General features: G+C 40.7%; 1 protein-coding gene and 2 long non-coding RNA genes across 6 annotated transcripts in view; 1 reads left to right on the forward strand and 2 right to left on the reverse strand.

Annotated features, from left to right (window-relative positions):
* The window catches only part of LOC148221761 (uncharacterized), a 49,843-nt gene that overhangs the window by 14,580 nt on the left and 16,687 nt on the right, over positions 1 to 18,576 (forward strand). The gene's annotated exons all lie outside the window — the stretch shown is intronic.
* BBOX1 (gamma-butyrobetaine hydroxylase 1) overlaps positions 3,487 to 18,576 on the reverse strand; it is a 28,676-nt gene continuing 13,586 nt past the window's right edge. The window contains exons 3-7 of the mRNA XM_014889821.2: positions 15,214 to 15,412; positions 9,423 to 9,528; positions 7,754 to 7,950; positions 6,888 to 7,054; positions 3,487 to 5,773 (exon numbers count right to left, since the gene is read on the reverse strand). Of these exons, the coding sequence (XP_014745307.1) occupies positions 5,613 to 5,773; positions 6,888 to 7,054; positions 7,754 to 7,950; positions 9,423 to 9,528; positions 15,214 to 15,412 (830 nt within the window). The 3' untranslated portion in view covers positions 3,487 to 5,612. The remainder of the gene's footprint in view (positions 5,774 to 6,887; positions 7,055 to 7,753; positions 7,951 to 9,422; positions 9,529 to 15,213; positions 15,413 to 18,576) is intronic.
* On the reverse strand, positions 14,224 to 15,186 carry LOC148221762 (uncharacterized). The gene is made up of 2 exons (XR_015807564.1): positions 14,586 to 15,186; positions 14,224 to 14,492 (listed from the first exon to the last, which is right to left on the reverse strand). It is a non-coding gene; the product is annotated as an uncharacterized LOC148221762 (long non-coding RNA).

An 18,576-nucleotide genomic window follows, 5' to 3' on the forward strand; every position in this document is an offset into this window, starting at 1 on the left:
ATGAACTGGCCTGAAGGTGAGAATTCAGATTATCATCATCATCACCTTCATCATCATCATCATTGTAGGAGGAGGAAAAGGGGACACTTGCTGAGGAGATCTCACCATACAATCAGCTACCAGAAAATGAAAGGCAACATACTCTCTTCCTTGAGGGTTTCTGCTGTATTGTAGGGACAAAATGAAAATAGAAAATTGCTATATAGAGTGCTATGGCGCGAGTCACAGAAGCTATTGAGGGATAAGTTGGATCAAGTCAGGTTGCAGAGCTGAAAGCTGTCCAGCTGGCTTTAGGTACTGTTGAATGAGAGAAATGGCCAGCACTCTACCTCTACACTGACTTATGGATGGTAGCAAATGCTTTGTGAGTGTCTAGACTGATAGAAAAAGACCAATTGGTAAACGAGTAAACCCATCTGGGCTGCTGACTTCTGGTAAGGCAATGATTCCTGGGTAAAAGTACATCATGTAGATGCAAATGTACAGAAGTGTTGGGCTACTGAAGAACATTGCAGTGCCAGACAGGTGGATCAAGCTGCCGAGATTAAAATGTCTCACGTGGATATGGACCGGCAAGGGAAAGTTATTTCTGGCTCAGTGGGCTCATGATGCCTCAGGTCATTAGGGAAGACATAACATGCAACGTAGAGATGGACTTGTGACTGAGGTGGGGATTTAACTATGAACACTATCTTCCATGTAATCCATGACTGTGAGACGTGTTGCGATCAAGCAGGCCAAATGGGTAAAGTGCCTGTGGTATGGCAGGAGGTAGTCTAAATATAATTACAGGGAGGCCTGGCAGATTGATTGCATCACACCACCACAAAGCTGCCAAGGCAAACACTACATGCTTACAGCAGTGGAAAACAGCCATTGGATGGCTGGAGACAATACCCCATGCCTTATGCCACTGTTCAGAACACCATCCTGGGCCTTTGAAAAGCAAGTCCTGTGGTGACATGGCACCCCTGAAAGAATTGACAACAGGACTAATTTCAAATATAGCCTCTTAAGACACCTGGGTTAGAAAACACAATACTGAGTGAGTGTATCATATTCCCTATCATGCACCAGCCTTTGGGAAAATTGAACAGTACAATTGACTGTCAAAAAACACATTGAAAGCACTGGACCATGGGACCTTCAAACATTGGGATGGTGAAGGCCACTTGGTTAGTTTTCACTGGAGCTCTACCAGTCGAGATGGCCATGCCAAATCAAAACCTCCATGTACTGTAGTAAAGGACAAAGATTTCATGGTGTGTATGAAAAATGTGTTAGGGAAGACAGTTTGGATTAGTACTGCCTCAAGTAAATTAGGCAAGCCTGTGGGATTGCTTTTGCTCAAGCACATGGGTGCACTTGGTGGGTAATGCAGAGGGACAGAAAGCACAATGAGTATCTCAGGGGGATCTGATTTTTCAGTGAGAACAGTCTCTAATGTTGAATTGCATACTTGATATTGGTTGCAGAATGACACTGACTCTGTATGTCACAACTGCCATGGGCAGTGACTATGGACTGCTCATCAATTGTGAGTTCCCAATGCAGCAACCAACTAACAGCTCACCAGCTCTGCTAACCTGGAAAACATCTGGGATGCACAAAACCCACAGTCAAGAACTAAGTAAACTAAAAAGACATCTTGGAGGGACAGCCATTGACTATGGAAATTGTATCTCTTCTTGTGTATATTTTTATATATGTGTGTATGCAGTTGGAAGGTGTAGGATCTGAGCATGAATAGAGATGTATAGGATAGTTTCCTGGTTCCACCCAGGACATACTTATTTTTTGCAGTAGCTGGGAGGGAGGTTATTCTATACCACCTCATGTCATTGTGGGGGCAGGGAAAAAGAACTTTCTTCCAGGTGATGCCTTGGGTTTTAGCTTTTATATTTTTCAGATTCTCTGCTGCTTGGTGTGTAACTCTGAAACTTCATATTCGGTGTTGGTAAGTTCTCTTCACTGGGTAGTTTGGCAAAACAATCCCTTCCTAACTAGAGAATCAAAGACAACTAGTACCCAAAAAACATAAACAACGGCTAAGGGAAGGGGACAAGCCAGGAGGCTGAGACTTCGTGGTCTGGGGCTATGGTGGACAATTGACCCCAATATGTAGATGAACCAAAACTTATAAAAGTGTAAAAACTTGTGACCAGGATCCATCTTGGATTTGATTTGGGTGTAGCCCTGGCCGGGCTCTTGCACTGCCCAAGGTGTATGCTTTTAATAAATACCTATTTTATTCCTTTGGCTCTGTCTAGTCCCTGTTCTAGGTCAGCCTTTCCAGGCATCACAGGGAGAAGGAGTTCCTTCAGGTTGAGAAAATGTGGTGGACAGAATGGTCAGGTATTTGCTTATTGTCAGGAGCTTTCCATGTAAGTAATTTCTTTTCTTATACCTTTTGTCAATATTGTTGCTCTTAATGTTCATTTTCTTCTCTCGTTTTTTTCCAGTAAATTGTTCTTATCTCAGCCTGTGATCTTTGACTTTTGTTCTTTCAGTTGGAGGGGGAAGGGGAAACTGCATGTGGTTTTAGCAGTACTAAATTGGAGAACACCACTCCCAAACCATGAAACTGGAGTTACAGTATCTAGTGGATCGCATGCTTCTGGGCAAAGAAATGCTGTTGTTAGGGCGGGGGAGTGATGCAGCCAAAGAGAAACTGCAAATACAATCCACAGAACTGCCTCCCTTTCCTTTTGGTGTATGCCTGCAAGAGAACCACTGCCACATAGCATGGGGGAAATGTGAAAGATGAGGAAAGGTTCTTTCTAAGATTTTGCAGTTGCCAAAAAATAGACACAGGCTAGCACAAAGCTAACACAGCATTAGAACTTCTGGATTACAATAGCTGAGTGAAATCATGTCCTTTACCACCCTCTGGATACAGCCCAAAAGCTTCCTCAGTGTTGTACTGCAAACATCTATTGCCAGCTGATTCTTTTCTTGCTGTTACAAAATGGCAAAGATGACTGGGCCTTTTAGTCTGTGAAGGTTGAGGTACCCATGCTGGGTGACCAGCATGAATCTGTACTGCAGCTACGTCAGAAACCAGAGCTATTTCAAGCTTTGTAATGTCATCTTTTGTGTGGTTTTGGAAAAGAAGAGGGGAAAAAAGAATTTGGGCTTCCTGTATTATTTAGCCTGACCAGGTATCACTAGTCATCAGAAGATCTACTTTGCAGACAGTTATAGAAATACTCTCTTTTTCCAGTATGACTAAAGTATCAGACAAAGGAATTTAGAATTAAAATCTCTGATATAGATAGTAGCTGGGTTCTAGAAGTTCAGCAGAAGGTTTTCAGGCACAAGCATAAGTTTTGATTAGCATATTTTAACTATATGTTAAGTATAAAGGACAAATGTGAATGGATCCAGGTCTAATAATATTTGCAAATATTTGTAACTAACAATAATGACTTCATATCTGTATGCAAGATGTTATGTGTGAGATTAGATACAAGCCCAAACCAGCAATCAGTTCCATAACAGCTTTTAATAAAAAGAAATTTGAATGAAAGTGTTCAGAAAAGTACAGAATATAAATGGAAAATATCTCTTCCCTATTAATGACTGGTATAAATCACAAGGTGTCTTAATAGTTATAAATTGCAACACTGACTCTATTTTTATATGGAAAACATCACATTTAATGCAGAGCATTTCTGGAATACATAAATATAGGTATTAATCTTTCTCAGCTTTTTCCTCTTTTATAGCAAAGACAATAAAATATTTTCCTCATGTTTCCAGAATTAATTATTAAAGGAGGCACTGAAAGATTTAATTAACCCTAAACCGCAATTTTGTTAGACTATTTCATGAGGTCCTAACTTTGACAATAACATTTCACTATTTAATAAAGGGACTAGATTCAAACTCCCCTATGACAAAAAGGCCTAAAATTGAGTTTTATCTGATTATTCAGCAGATATCTGTTGTTAAACGATGAGTAGAAGCTATGGAAGTGTTTGCAAACTGATTTTAGGTCAAAGAATCATAGAGTGATCTGGGTTGAAGGGACCTTAAAGATGATCTACTTTCAGTCCCCCTGCCTTGGGCACCGTCCACTAAATCGGGTTGCTCAAAGCTCCATCTAACCTGGCCTTATTTTAATTCTATGGTCATTTAATTCTGTAGTTGTAGCTCTATTGTGTTACCCTACTAAGAAGAACTAGGATTTATTTGATTTGGAAGGAACAGTTTGAAAACAGTTGAATAGAAAGATTCGAGGGTGGAAGAGTGGTTATTTTGTCTAGCTCACAGCATGGTAAGTAGCATCCTGTTAACTCTGCAGCTATAAGAACAGTGAAAAATATACTCAGTGGACATGCTGTTGATTATGAAACAAGTGCTTTGAAATTCTTTCTTTTTCCATTTGGCATCTGAATATAGGGAAAGAACTCCACTACTTTGACTGCAGCAATTTCTAGATAGTGTAATTTTTATTCAGAATCCAGAGTAGATGAAAACATCCTAAAGACCCATTGGAGGTGTAACAAAAATGGATTTGGGTTCAGTTGCCACATTTCTGTCACATGCAAAGTCAATAGCCACTTCAGCTTTGTAGTTTCTAGCCACCAAGCATCATCAGCATTCCTCCTCCTCAAAAGTCTGCTGTACAGACTGTACATGGCATCTGATAGGAATTCTGACCCTTCTGTGACCTCTACACTGAGGGTGATTTATCTTCCTAACGCAGAGGAACATTAATATGATGCATTCTTTAGTAAGTTTTCGATTTCTGAGCTTATGGACTTGGAAACACATGAAAAATTATTTGTGGCTGTGATAGTCAAAACATGTACAGTGGAATAGAGAATACAGTCCCTGTTCAATGACATAATGTATTACAGCAGAGTCCTACCTGGAAAGGTGTGTATTTAAAAATAACACCACAGCAGTGGTTTTTTTTATTTTGATAGTGAATTTTAGTTATGATTTATGCCATAAAGAATGCTTCTCTGAAAATAGAGGAAGGTGTCATTCATAAGAAAATTTAGTTAATAATACTTTTTTCATTTTCCCTTTCAACCTTTCTCGGGAGGGTAGATAGATATGTAGAGGCACAGGAAGGCATTGTGATCCCCAGTCAGTCCTGTAAAGTGATAATCTTTCAAGCCACTTTGCACACTGATTTTTACAAAGCACATAAACTTACAGGGCACAGATAAATCTTAAATTGTTATGAACGAAATTATTCTTAGCTTATAGAAATCAAAAATATATTTATGATAGATTCATAGAATGGTTTGGATTGAAAGGCCATCTCATTATACCCCCTCTGCCATTAATAAGGATACCTTTCACTATCCCAGGTTGCTCCAGACCCAACCTGGCCTTGAACACTTCCAGGAACTGGGCAGCCACAGCTTTTCTGAGCAACCTTTTGCAGTACCTCAGCACCCTCACAGTAAAGAATGTCTTCCTAGTATCTAATCAAAACCTACCCTCTGTCAGTTTAAAGCCATTACCTTGGTTCTATGACAAACCCTTGTCAAAAGTGATTTTAGTTTCTGAAAAGAAGACTCATATTTTTTAATATTGCTGTTGTCATTGAGGTTAGATAATCTACGTTTTGCTCATTCTAGTTAGAAGAAATCTCAATCCCTATTGAGGACCCTTTTCCTAAGGAGGCGGAGCCTTGACATGACCACATCCCAGTCTGCATAGGCACCTTCCAGGTGACGTGTCACTTCTGAACATGGTGGGTAGCTTTGGCGACCATGAAGCACACGCCAGTTATCAAATGTCAGTATGTCTCCTATAAAGAGATTGCACAAAGGTCAGTAGTTGGAATGTTATAGTTAACATATGTAACAGCTAGGGAGCATTAATTTTAAGGAGCCCAGCTGGAGATACACAGCAACAACACACTTTCTCAACCAGAGAGGCCAGTTCCCTTTTGACATTTCTTTCATTTCTTGTATAATGAGGAGTTAAAAAGCAGAGTGGTAGAGAAGTGTGTACTGAGAAAATCAAGCCTTGAGGAGAAAAGCAACTACAGTAAATCCATAGAGGTGAAATAAATGAAATATGTGAAAGCCACTAGGATACTTTTTATTTGATAGTCTAGTACTATTTCTACTGCACACATACATACTATCCCTGTTAAGAGAATTTCATGAGAACAAAGTCAAGACATTGAAAGTTAGGAAATCACATAATTAATTCTAGAGTACCAATTCAATTTTTCTCCCTTGTGTGCTACCATTATGGTAAATCTTGAATTAAATAAATTCAGTCATTCTTATCTTCTCCCCATTCCCTCTACCACCATTTCAATGTGTTAATCAACAAAATGGATGCCAGTAATGTAATGTAAGGCACTTTGTTTCTCCATTAATGTGATCTTACACATTATTTTATTGCATGTTTCCAATGGAGAGAGATCAATTTCCTCACAGACATTTTATACACAAGTACCCTAGTCTATGAGACAGTCAGATACACCGATGTAGTTACTTTTTTAATATCTCTTGAGAGATTAATATTTTTATTTTAATGATGGGGAATAAAAGAACAGAGATTAAGGCCACATATGATATCACACATTGTATTTCCCATCTATGGTGCTATTGGTACATCAATTTCCAATATGGTATGTAGCATAAAACGCTGTTTTGGATTTAGTATAAAGATACATTCGAATTATCTATAGGTAGACTATTTCCCCCCTGCCATTTTTTCTTCTTTATAGTGTAACAATGGCAAAATAAATCCATGAGACGAATGTAAGAATGCATAATATTTATGAAATAAAACAGATGACAGAAAGACTCAAAGTTCCTCTCAGTACTAGTGCTAGCAGTGTTCAAGTATTTTGACTGTCAGAAAAACATGCGAAAAATTGTTGTGAGGAAAAGCAACTTACTGACCTGGTTTCAGCATGAAAGTAAACTTGTGCTCTGCACTGTTTAATAAATCATTAAATTCCTTTAGAGCTGCATAAAATGGCCTCACTTTTTCAGCTGGTATATCAAACACTGTGTCTCTTGTTGCATTATTATAATTGATGCGAATTTCTTGGCCTCTGGAATCCACGCTATAAACAAAGGAAAGGGAAAAAAAGGAAAGGAAAAAAGAAAAAGGAATGCATTCTGTTGTTACTGAAACAGGTCAAGATGATTAAACAATGACTGAATTCTGCTGGAATATCAGTATGTTTCTATAGTAAAATTCAGATTGATATTGGATTGGATTTTTCTTATTAAGCCTAACTAGGAGAAAGGATAATCAGGAGGAAGTGTAGACACTCAATTTGCTCAAAAATCTATATTATACACTCTTTAATTGTAAACTTCTTTTTAATAAATCATAACCTTTTTTTAAATTAGGAAAAATATTATTATTTGCATTTAATCTTTTGATAGTATATAATTCCTAATCTAAATGTTTCAAATTATGACCTCTCCTTGGCATGATATATATGTACATTGGCTGGCATTTAGTAACAGATTTGGCTGTTGCTAACCTGTGCCTGTGCCTAGGAGTTACTCTAATTACGACCATTTCTTATTTGTGTGTGGTAAAACCAAGTAAGTGCTACAATGCACAGAACAAGTCACACGTTCCCCAAAAAACAGACTAAAGACCCCAACCAACCAAACAAAAAACTCCACCCAAACCTCAGATCAAGCTAAACCAGTGTTTTCCCACAAGGTGGCAGGAGCAGACCTTCTCCTACTAACATGTAATCTACCAGATGACAGGGATCTTCTTTTTAGGTCTTGAAACTACTCACTCTATAATCCTTTGTTTACAGTGAACAGCAAAATCACAGTAATCCACCCCAACATCAGCATAGTCTACAGCAGTAGAAGACAGGATCTGATATGCCTCAGGATTTTGTTTCTTCAGCTTGTTGCATACATGAAATCCATCTACAACTTCACTTTCACCTCCTAGAGCTGTTTGCTTTATACAATGAAGAAATTGAACCTGGAATGAATTAACAGCTGTTAAAAAAAATAATTAGCTTGAATATTTAACAGTTTATTAGTATCAGTTCTCTCACATCTGCGATTCTTTTATTTATACCCCAGCTCCCTCAGCCATTCCTCACAGAGTTTGTATTCCAAGCCCCTCACCAGCCTCGTTGCCTCCTCTGGATGCGCCCAAGCATCTCAACTTCCTCCCTAAACGGAGGGGCCCAGAACTGGAGAGAGTGAGAACTCAAGGTGCAGCCTCACCAGTGCCAAGTACAGGGGAAGAATCACTGCCCTGGTCCTGCTGGTCACACTATTCCTGATATAGGCCAGGGTGCCATTGGCCTTCTTGGCTCATGTTCAGCTGGCTGTTGACAGTACCCCAGGTCCCTTTGTGCCTGGGCACTGTCCAACCACACCACCCCAGCCTATAATGCTGCAGGGGGTTGTTGTGGCTTATATACAACTTAAGAATTCAAATATTGTGTAATAACTAGACATATAAAGAAAATGACACATTCAGGACAATGTTCAAAAACATTTCAATGTACTTTATTAGTTTTATTTCCTACGAGCACATTTGAATGAAAAAGGTTACGCTCTTTTTCTAATGTTTCATAGCAGAGCATGAGCTTTGGCACAGACAGGACAGTGAGCTAATTCACATATGCTCTCTATTAATGAAGCCCCATTCCATTCTTACTCCACATCAGTGAAGAGTATCTAAATGATGAAAAGATAATCTTACTGTGAAGTATTTGGTACTTCCCTATGGGTAAATCACATTGGCTTTTTGTTTAAATACAGAAACAACAAAGTACTCCACATCAGAAGGGAAAGTTTTATAGTGCAAATTTTTCAGGGTTATCTGTGTTCCTTTGTACCTGTTCATACTATTTTCCAGTTCTCTGGAATTATGTGAACTATGTAGATTACACTTTGATACGAAAAGGACTGGGTGAAAATGTATTTTCTGTGGTTATCCAGTTTTACAGAAAGATTCTGTTTTTTGTCTGTTGTGAAAGGGCAAACAAGTGTTTATCTTGTAGCAATTCACAGAAAACAAAATATACCATCTTAATCGTATTTCTTTCTCTGTTCCCCTCCTGAGCTGAAGATGTCACAACCTAAAATGTCACAACCTGACTATAGCATTTAGAGACCTAACTTCTGTGAAATAATGAGAACAGTATTCAAAGCATATAAAGGACCCTAAAGTTTTCTCATATGGAAATATTTTCAATACTTGGTGAATTTAATTTAAAAATTATGGGATATATGGGAGACTTATGCTGAATTTACCTCATGCTGTAAAAATGGCACACCCATGTGTATATAGATTATCATAGGCAGATTAATATATCGGTATTTTTACATTGCTCTTTTCAGACAAAATTCAGAACCACTGATCACTAGTATTTGACACTATAGGAACATTTCCCTTTCCCCTTTTGTGGGGTGAAAAAGTCAGTAAATGCAACTTACCCCAGGTGGATGCTGCAGAACAGGATAATCAGTATGAAAACAGAGTCTCCCAGTTGTATAAGCTATATTGTTAGCATCTGCTTTGTCTTGCACTTGCCAAGTTGGTCTTTACAATGAAAGGGAAAAGAGAAAACATGTTAGAACATCCAGCCAGCATACATTGAAACTGTGAAATCACATTACAAGAATAATTTCATCTTTGGACATCAAAATATTGTAACATTATGAGGAAATATGGATTTAGCAGTGTCCCTCCACCCCAACAGATTATTTCAGCAGTCTTAGATAAACTTCAGTGTGCCAAGGGACATCTGGCACCAGGGCAGTACCTGGAAGAATGATGGCTTTCCAGTGGTGGCACTTTGCTGAATGCAAAAGCCAGCTGAAGACACTAACCAAGATGCTTCTGCCAGTAGAAACCATCTTACTACTGATGCTTCAGAAATAAGCAAGTAGAAGCTGTCCCATTTCTTTCTAGCAACCTTCCATTTTCCCTCTGCCACTTAGAGCACGTTATCAATGAAATTCAAAATTTGTAAAGGCCATGTAACTTTTTTTAAAAATAAAAGTTATTTTTAAGGCTTTAATAATCTTAGAAAATATAGAGTATCCTTTACAGGGGGATCTTTCCTGTAAGTTGAAGACTTGCTCCAGGAGAAAAATGTCTTGATGAAAGACTTTGAAACTTCTTCACTTTCTATGATACCCTTTTTGAGAACTAGCTCTGTTTATTTCATTACATAGTTTCTGTCTTGGAATTTGGCATAATTCAGTAAAAGGTTTTCTGCAGTGAAAAAACTAAGTCACAGCTATATGACAAAGACATATACCTTATGTTGCTGCACAGACAAAAAGTGTTTTGAGTGACACACCATACAGGAGAATTTGAGACCAAGAGCCACTGATTTTGTTTAAACAAAGTTCACATGATTGAAGACAGTCCTCAGCAGATGCATGTTATAGATCCAGATGTTTGTCTGGAAAGTGTAATTTACTATACAGAGTCCATATAATTGCATGCACATATGTGACTGAAAATAAATTATGAAACTCATTTTCCTTTGTGGAATATTATAGACCAAGCATGTTCCAGATGGTGTGCACCTAGCTTTACTTCTTAATAGCAGTTTAAAAAGAAAACAGGCTAAAGAACACGCAGATAAAATTATTTATATACAGTATATAAATGCTTTTGTTATAGGAGTTGTATTTAGTATAGAAATTATGCAAAATGCTAAAATTAGATTTCTGCAAGTGCCAGAGGGAATACCCCCTTGAATATTTGCAAACGTTTAACTGCCTAGAAGAAATAGTTTCTATTATTTGGTATGGCACATATTTGTCAGTACATTACTTGAGTAGCAGCACATACTCATCATCACATGACCTCATGAACTCAGTACTCAAGTATGATAATTTCAACCACATTTCCACAGTTTGACAGCCAAAAAATAGCCCCTTTATATAATTCCTGTAATTAGTGCTGAAGGCAGCCAGATTTGCCCCATCTTTAATTTAAGAGGCTATGGCGTCACTTGATGGTTTTAAAACAATTTAACACAATTTGATTGTCTCATGTATATGAAATATATAAAATTTCTGGAGTGATAACACTTTATAGAGTCATCATAAGCTTTTGTAAAAGCAATCATTGCTTTTGTGCTATCAGGATTTGTAAGGGAAACTGCACTGCAGTAGTTTTCCTTCCACACAGGGAACTTTGGTCAAAGCTCAAGTTACTGACTTGAAATCAAAGATGCTAATGGGGAGCTCAGCACTGAATATGGAAAAATCAACTTTACTTTGTATAAGTCTCAAATGAGTTGAAGCATCAACTTGGCCATGCTGGGTGCACAGCTAGTAAGGGTATGTCAGAGGACTCTTGGACCTTAAGGAGAACAAAGTGGGTTGGAATGGTTTACGGTTTAATAATTAGGGTCAGTGTTCAAAGCCCGTTGTTCAGGCTGTTTAACCGAGTAGGAAGATTGGCACCAAGCAGGTGTAGCAATTTTTTGGCATTAGACAGCAACATGGGTTCAATCTTCACCAGTAGAAAACCGGGCTATCTGTTACATCCTCAGTCCTGCAAAAGTACAGCCCTAGGAACTGAAGCTGCATTTGAATCATTTGGTCTTACACTTCATTAAAACTCTATGTCTTATACATAAGAGATTTGGGACACATGTCCTTCTCCTGATGCTGAAGACCTCCAGGTGATACTGATGGATTGGCTGTTTTCCTGGGAGTGGTGGAGCCCCTAAGGAAGGCCTTCACACCACACCATGCACTGGACAAGGCTTCAGAACAGAGGAGGAACAAAACGCCTAGGGCATGAGAAGTTGGAGAAGTTGGAATTGTGGTATGACTGGAGATTTCATTAATGCAGTTGGGTCTCCATAATCAAAAGAAAATGGTTAATTTAAAAACATGGAAACTCTTGATGTTGTTGTACGGCTGATACAGAGAATATTTCCACTTTTTACAGTAATGACATTTTACGGAGGTCACACCAAGCAGACATTAGACAAGAAGAAAGGCTTTTTTCTTTCATGTGTTAGAATTATATTCATTGGTGTCACATTTCAGTTTAAAATTCAGGGTTCTATTGAGGTAATGCTTAATTTGGCAAATTTTCCAATTCCAAGTTTATCCTTTTATTTATCATATTTTGTAGGCCATGTATTTGGCTTCCAGTGAAATAGCAGGGAAATTACCCAAAGTTATTATTTTATTACATTTGTAAAGCCATCCCAGAAATGGATGCCAGTAAGAAATGAACTTCTGTTTCAGAAGTGAAAATTATTATAAGTTGTGCTAATTACACCTGGAGGAGGGCAGATTCAGAGAAGTTTTTCTCTTTGAGAACTTCCTCTATGAGTTGATGGGACCAATTGGAGGCTGGTTGAGTTACTGACAGCCTGAGAAACCAATTGGAGAAAGTTCGCTCTGTTGAACACACATTTTGAAGAAGGTAACCCGGGAAAAAGCTCTCTTTTATTTCCGGTAGCTGAGCAAGTAACACTGGCCCGAGCTCCCTCCCATGGGGGGCCTCGGGAGGCCGCTTGGGCCCCGTTTGCAAACCAAGGGACCCGATGGCCAGGGGGAGGAAAGGCTCGTTGATGAGACCTCAGCCCGGCTTCCTACCCCGCAGGCCCGCGGCTCTGGGGGTGCCCAGCTCCTGCTGCTGGCTCGGAGCAGCTTTGGAAGGGCCGGGCCTGCCCAGCCCCGCACGGCCTGGGGGAGGCAGCCGGGCCGTGTCTGGAAGCAGGGGTGGCCATGGGCAGAGCTGGGCCCTGTCCGGGGAGCAGGGGTGGCCATGGGCAGGGCCGGGCCGTGTCTGGAAGCAGGGGTGGCCATGGGCAGAGCTGGGCCCTGTCCGGGGAGCAGGGGTGGCCATGGGCAGGGCCGGGCCGTGTCTGGAAGCAGGGGTGGCCATGGGCAGTGTGGGGCTGCAGCTAAGCCCCAGAAAGGCTGATTGAGATCTCAGCCGCCCCTCACCCAGCGCAGCCTAGGCCTGGGGCATGGCCCAGCCACTGCAGCTTCTGTGTGAAACTTTAACTCTTTTAGTGCTCAGATAAGACTTGCAGACCTCCAATCTTCCTTTGAATGAGAGGGAAAAACAGAGGAGCTACTCCAAAGTCAGCGAAGCAAGAGCTAGGTTTTTAGATGGAAGGAGAATGAGGAGATGCTGTGAAGGTTGGCTGAAAAATCCTTTTGTAAGCTATAGGGGTGGACTCTACTACACTGAAAATTCCTATAAACCGTGGAGAAAGACATGGGGGTTGAAGTGTTCCATTCGATAAATCATTGACCAAAAGTACCTGTGTTGAGGATCTTTTGCCCCGAGGAAAAGAAGGGGATCTCTGTCTTCTGGAGATGAAGCATGAACAGAGAGAGAGATGAAGAGAACTTTTGCTTTGAAACAGTTCGTTCTTAAAAGTAACACCCATGAGTTTAACATGGCCCACAAATATAGCTCTGGGAAGGCTATGAAGATGGGAGGAGGCTCATGACTTTGCAGATTTTCCCCGGGTGGCTGCTGTTCATGAGGAAAGTGGAGTTACAAGAAAACTGGGTTTTTTTCCCTCTTGGAAAAGAAATCGCTATAGCCAAACAAGAAGAAGCTTCTCTCCCTGAAGTGAACTGAATAAGATTATTTAAGTAGGGAACTGACTGAAGTGTCTTTGTATGTTGTTGTTAAGCAGGAATGGGAGGAGGGAGTGGTCTGAAGATCTTATTCTGAATTTACTATTTTCTTTTTTTTGTGTAGTTAATAAAGTTTTTTATACCCTTTTAAGTTTTAGGCCATCTTTGCTTTTGCTCCTGGTTCTGTCTCACAACAGAAGATGAGTCTATTTAAACTGGCAAATCAAAACTATAACATTTATTGATTGGTGCATTGGCCGGGAAATTCAAATTTAACCAAGACATAAGTATTCGCTACAAACATTTCTTCTTAGTTAGATGGAGATCAGTGATTCAGCTCAGCAAGGTGTGAGTTGCCATCATCATTTGTCTGCTCATTTTGTAGGTGCTTGCAGAGTTAGAGCTTCAGTTTGCCAGTTCTTGGCATCATACCAAAAGGATAATTTACAAGTGCCTCCTTCAAGTTGAACTCTGCTTCTTGGGATTTGCTATAGCTTTCCAGAGCATACTCTGTTGAAAGCAGGGAAATGGGTACTCAGCCCACCTTTTTGGTGATGTGGGCCACTGTCACGATCCACTGTTAATACAGGCAGGAGTTGTGATGGTTCGTTTTGATCTCAATGGGTGCAAAAGACAACAACAGAGGACAAATCAGTTTGCTCAAAGCAAAATGCACTTTTATTCAGTGCCAACAACTCAGTTTTGTGATAGAGGGAGAGTTAAAGGAAACAAAGTAAAGAGAGAGAGAGAAAGGGGGGAATGGGGAATAGCTACCAACAGACGACATGGATGTCCTCATGGTCTGGCCCAACAGACTCCGGTGTCCTCATGGTCCCAGCCAATAGACACGTCATCTGTGGGGAGATCTCAAAGGCTTCCCCAGAGGGTCGCTTTCTTATGGTCCTTTTCCAAAGCGAGTGGAGTCTGGCCAAGAGGTGGGAGATTTATGGGCCATTGTGAGGTGCTCTGATACAGAACATGAAGTGGTGCTCCAAGAAGTAGCTGTAGGTGTAGTACCTGTTCTTATCTGTTCTAAGGCACTGTACCGTGGACAGCACAGCAAGCACAGAGCACCAGCAAACAGTCCCTTGGCCAGCATCCACCTCGGCCAGGCCAGAACTCCTGTCCCAAAGCATGTGGGGGTCCTCGGGGTAGCCTCTGTCCTCGTGACGGTCTTGAGGCATATGAGAGAAACTCCAGACCGACTCTTACAGCCATGACACCATCACCATAGTCTTACCTACATCCATGACTCAAAATTAGACTAAGAAAAAGTTTCAGAACAGATAAATTCCTCTGTTCAGAACAGGATGGATTAGGGATTTCTGGTTTTGTTTCATGGCATAGATAAATAAGTCTATCTCACTGTTACTGTATATTTGACAACATTTGTTTTCAGGCACTTTTCCTTCTCTCATCAGTTAATGTTATTGCTGCTGTTCTTTACATACCCTACCTGTGACAGCAAAGCAATTCTCTTGTACAGCATAAAAACTTGATGCCAAATTTTCTAATATATAGAGAAAAAAATCATACACCTTGCTTTAATACATTAATCCACAAAATATATACAGCAAGATTAGATGAAGAACGTTAGAGGTGATTACAACACTGGCAAAAAAAAGATACTATAAAACAAACTCACCCGTAAAATGTGAGACGCAGGAACCCAATCCTGTGGCCAAGTCTCATCAATTCTCCCTGTCTTGTAGCAGCTCCTGTCAGTAGAACAATTCCTACTTTCTTTAGCATGCACAACCACTTGTATGCACTTTCATCATTGTACATGATTTCTTCAAAAGGTATTTTGGGAAGTTGAAGGTTTGAGCCCCAGTACTGACGTTCTGAAAGGGAAGAAATAGAGAAACAAGTTCTTAGCTGTTTTAGCATCAAAACTCAGGACACAGTCAAAGCAGGAAGTTAGTGGGATTTCTATGTATTTGTGAATATTCCTCAATCCTGCAAACCATCTCGAATAGGGTCCCTGAGTTTGCACGGATGACAAGCAAACTTATGATGAAATTCAGCAAGACACTGTAGTATCAAAATTTTAGGTCAGAAGTTGAATGAAAGGACAGTTTGAAAGGAATATTTTTTGTTAACAGTGCATCAGAAATGTGTGTATTCATTTTTCCGTCTGTACTGGTAAGCCACAAGAGTGAAAATTTGCAAATACAATTGCTTTGAAAGTTTCTTGTCAAGAGTGAAAAACCATGGAGCACCCTGAGACATCCCTCATAGGTCAACCCATAGAGTTACTTGACTTCAAACCCATCACTTGGGACTATGATGGTTCTACCTGGGTTCAACCAATTAGCCTGCAGGGTTACTTGAGGTCAAATTAATGAGTTTGGACAATGATGGGGTCATGTGAGGTCAACCACTTAGCCTACAGGGTCACTTCAGGTCAAATTCATTGGTTGGGACTGTGCTGGAGTTACGTGAGTTCAACGAATTAGCCTTGGGGTTACTTGATGTCAAACTCATGGCTTGGGACCATGCCAGCCCATGCTGAGCTCTGTGAAGAAGCTTCTCAAAACCCAAGGCCAGCTGTTTCAGTTTCCCTAGCCAGTGCCTGTGAAACACTTTTCATGCCCATTCATTTTCCGCCTCTCTGTTCTGTGGACATCCCACCTGGATTACTGCAGCCAGCTCCGGGGTCTCCAACACATGAAGGACATTGACCTGTTGGAGTGGAGCAGGGCATGTCCCCTGCCCTTAAGAGCTTGTCAGCTGGCGCAGTAACTCAGGGCATCTAGCCTCTCACATAAATTTGCTAATTGGTGAAATAACTCCATCAGGACAGCTTGAGTTAATAAGTTATTTGGGCACCATGGGATTACCATTCCTAATTGACAATAAACATCTTGCTGTGGAAGCAGATGTGGAAAGATAAGTTGGAATTTCTGACTGACAGACACCCCACTTTACAAACTATAAAAGCTACACCATATATTCACAATGCAGAAGTCTTCTGCATATTCACTGGAAATGTATGGGGTCTTGTCCCCAAAGTCTGGTAGGCCTGCTTTGTGGTTACTCTCTTGAGAGTTGAGTGAAAGGATTCTGTGTACACTATTGACAATTCAGTGGTAAGTTACATTGACTTAAATATTCTATTTCTTTGCTACATATAATATAGGGACCTTTATGTTGTGCACTGTTTTATGTAATCTGCTAGTAGCTCTTTTGTTTTATACAGTGTAGTAAATTGTAGAAATAAAGCTGGAGAGCAGGGCTCAGAGCACTGCTCAACTCATGACTGAAGTGGATATACTAAGTTTGATAGGCCACAAGCCCTGGCGAGCCGAGGCAGAACCCTGAACGGGAAGCCAGAAGGTGTGCTTAGTGTGCTCAGTTTAAGATGAATCATGCAAGACTCTATGTGCCTATGCTGGTCTGTACAGGTCTGTGAAGAAGGTCTGTGCAGAGCTCTGATTAAGTAATGTTACTTAGAAACACCAATTGTGTGGTTGTGCTATTTTTAGCTATAGTTGAAAAGGTATATATATTGATGTGTGAAATCAATACATTGGCTTAACAGTTGCATCAAACGGGGGTCTTGTCTCTTTGTTATGCAAGTGGGGGTCCTGTCTCTGTTGATGGCTGTCAAATGGAGCCCTTGGTGTGAGGAGGTCACTGCCTTACTGTGCAGCTGGGCAGTGGGGCCCGCAGAACTGAAGTGCTGCTGAAAGGAAGCAGGAAAGCTGGCCAGTGACTTTGCTACCCCTCCGGGATTAAGGAGCTGAGCACTGTGGGAGACAATATGGGTCAGGAGATGTCTGACCAAGAAAGAGATGGATTTGAACTTATGACTAAGCTGCTCCAGTAGCATGGCAAATTTTTGCCTTCCCATGACTTAAAAATCTTATTAAAATGGGCATCTGTTAAGTTACCAGGAGCTACCAAGTCCACAGTCTTTACAACAGATCTATGGGACAAGGCTGGAATTAAACTGTGGGATTTGGCAATGAAGGGAGACAAAGCAGCTGCAGAAATGCTCCCTTCTTGGCAGGTTATTTTTGAAGACCTGACAGCCCAAGAAAAATCCCATGCTAAAGGTAAAGTAGATACCTGTCCTCCCTCCACGGCAAAACTTTAAAGTGCATTCAGTGCACTTTAAAGTCTAAAGAAACTGCCTCCCCTTGCTGCAGCCCAGGTTCCCCCCCCCCTAAATGAAAGGAAAAGGGGTCCGCTGCAATCTGTAGGGATATTTGCTGCTAGCTACTGCCCAGAGGATAGCAAGGAAGATGAGGAAAAGGACCCCCTTGACCCTCGATTTATTGACCCTGACGAACAGCCAAACTTATATCTCCTCGACCTGCAAGACAACTGGGTTTGCTTAAAACAACAGGCATTGTTTTAGGGAAGGGAAATTGGACATTGCTGGAAGAATTGTGGCTCCTGTAACATACTCAGGAACACCAAAGCTAACTGCCTGATGGGAGCCACTGTCCTTTTCAGTGATCAAAGAGCTCCAGCGAACAGTCATGGAGCACGGAATTGGCTCTTTGTACTTTGTGAGCTTGCTAGATTCTGTGTTTGCTGCCCATATAATGACGCTGCATGACTTAAGATCATTGGCTCAGCTATTGTTAACTCCTACCCAATACGCTTTATGGGAAAAAGAGTGGGAAAAGGGACTGCAGAACATGCTTATATCTTTCATGGGTCATCCTAATCAAAACCTAGCAAACCTTACAGCTAGACAACTTATGGGAACGGGGCCATATATAAATCCTGCTGCCCAAGCCTGAGACTGCTCAAGAGAGGCTCTTGAGGGCACCCGAGAAGCACCTCAGCTGGCATTCCTTAAGGTCCCTGATTCCCAAAAACCACAAAAAGCTTTTACATCCATTATTCAAGAAGCAAAAGAGCCATATATGCAGTTCGTTGACTGCCTTAAGCAAGCGCTCGAGTATCGAATTGATAACCCAGACACTCGGGAAATTTTGCTTTTAAAACTTGCTATTAAAAATGCAAACACAGACTGTAAAAAACCTTCTTA

This window comes from Sturnus vulgaris, chromosome 18 (assembly GCF_052056855.1).
Source record: "Sturnus vulgaris isolate bStuVul1 chromosome 18, bStuVul1.hap1, whole genome shotgun sequence".
NCBI lineage: Eukaryota > Metazoa > Chordata > Aves > Passeriformes > Sturnidae > Sturnus > Sturnus vulgaris.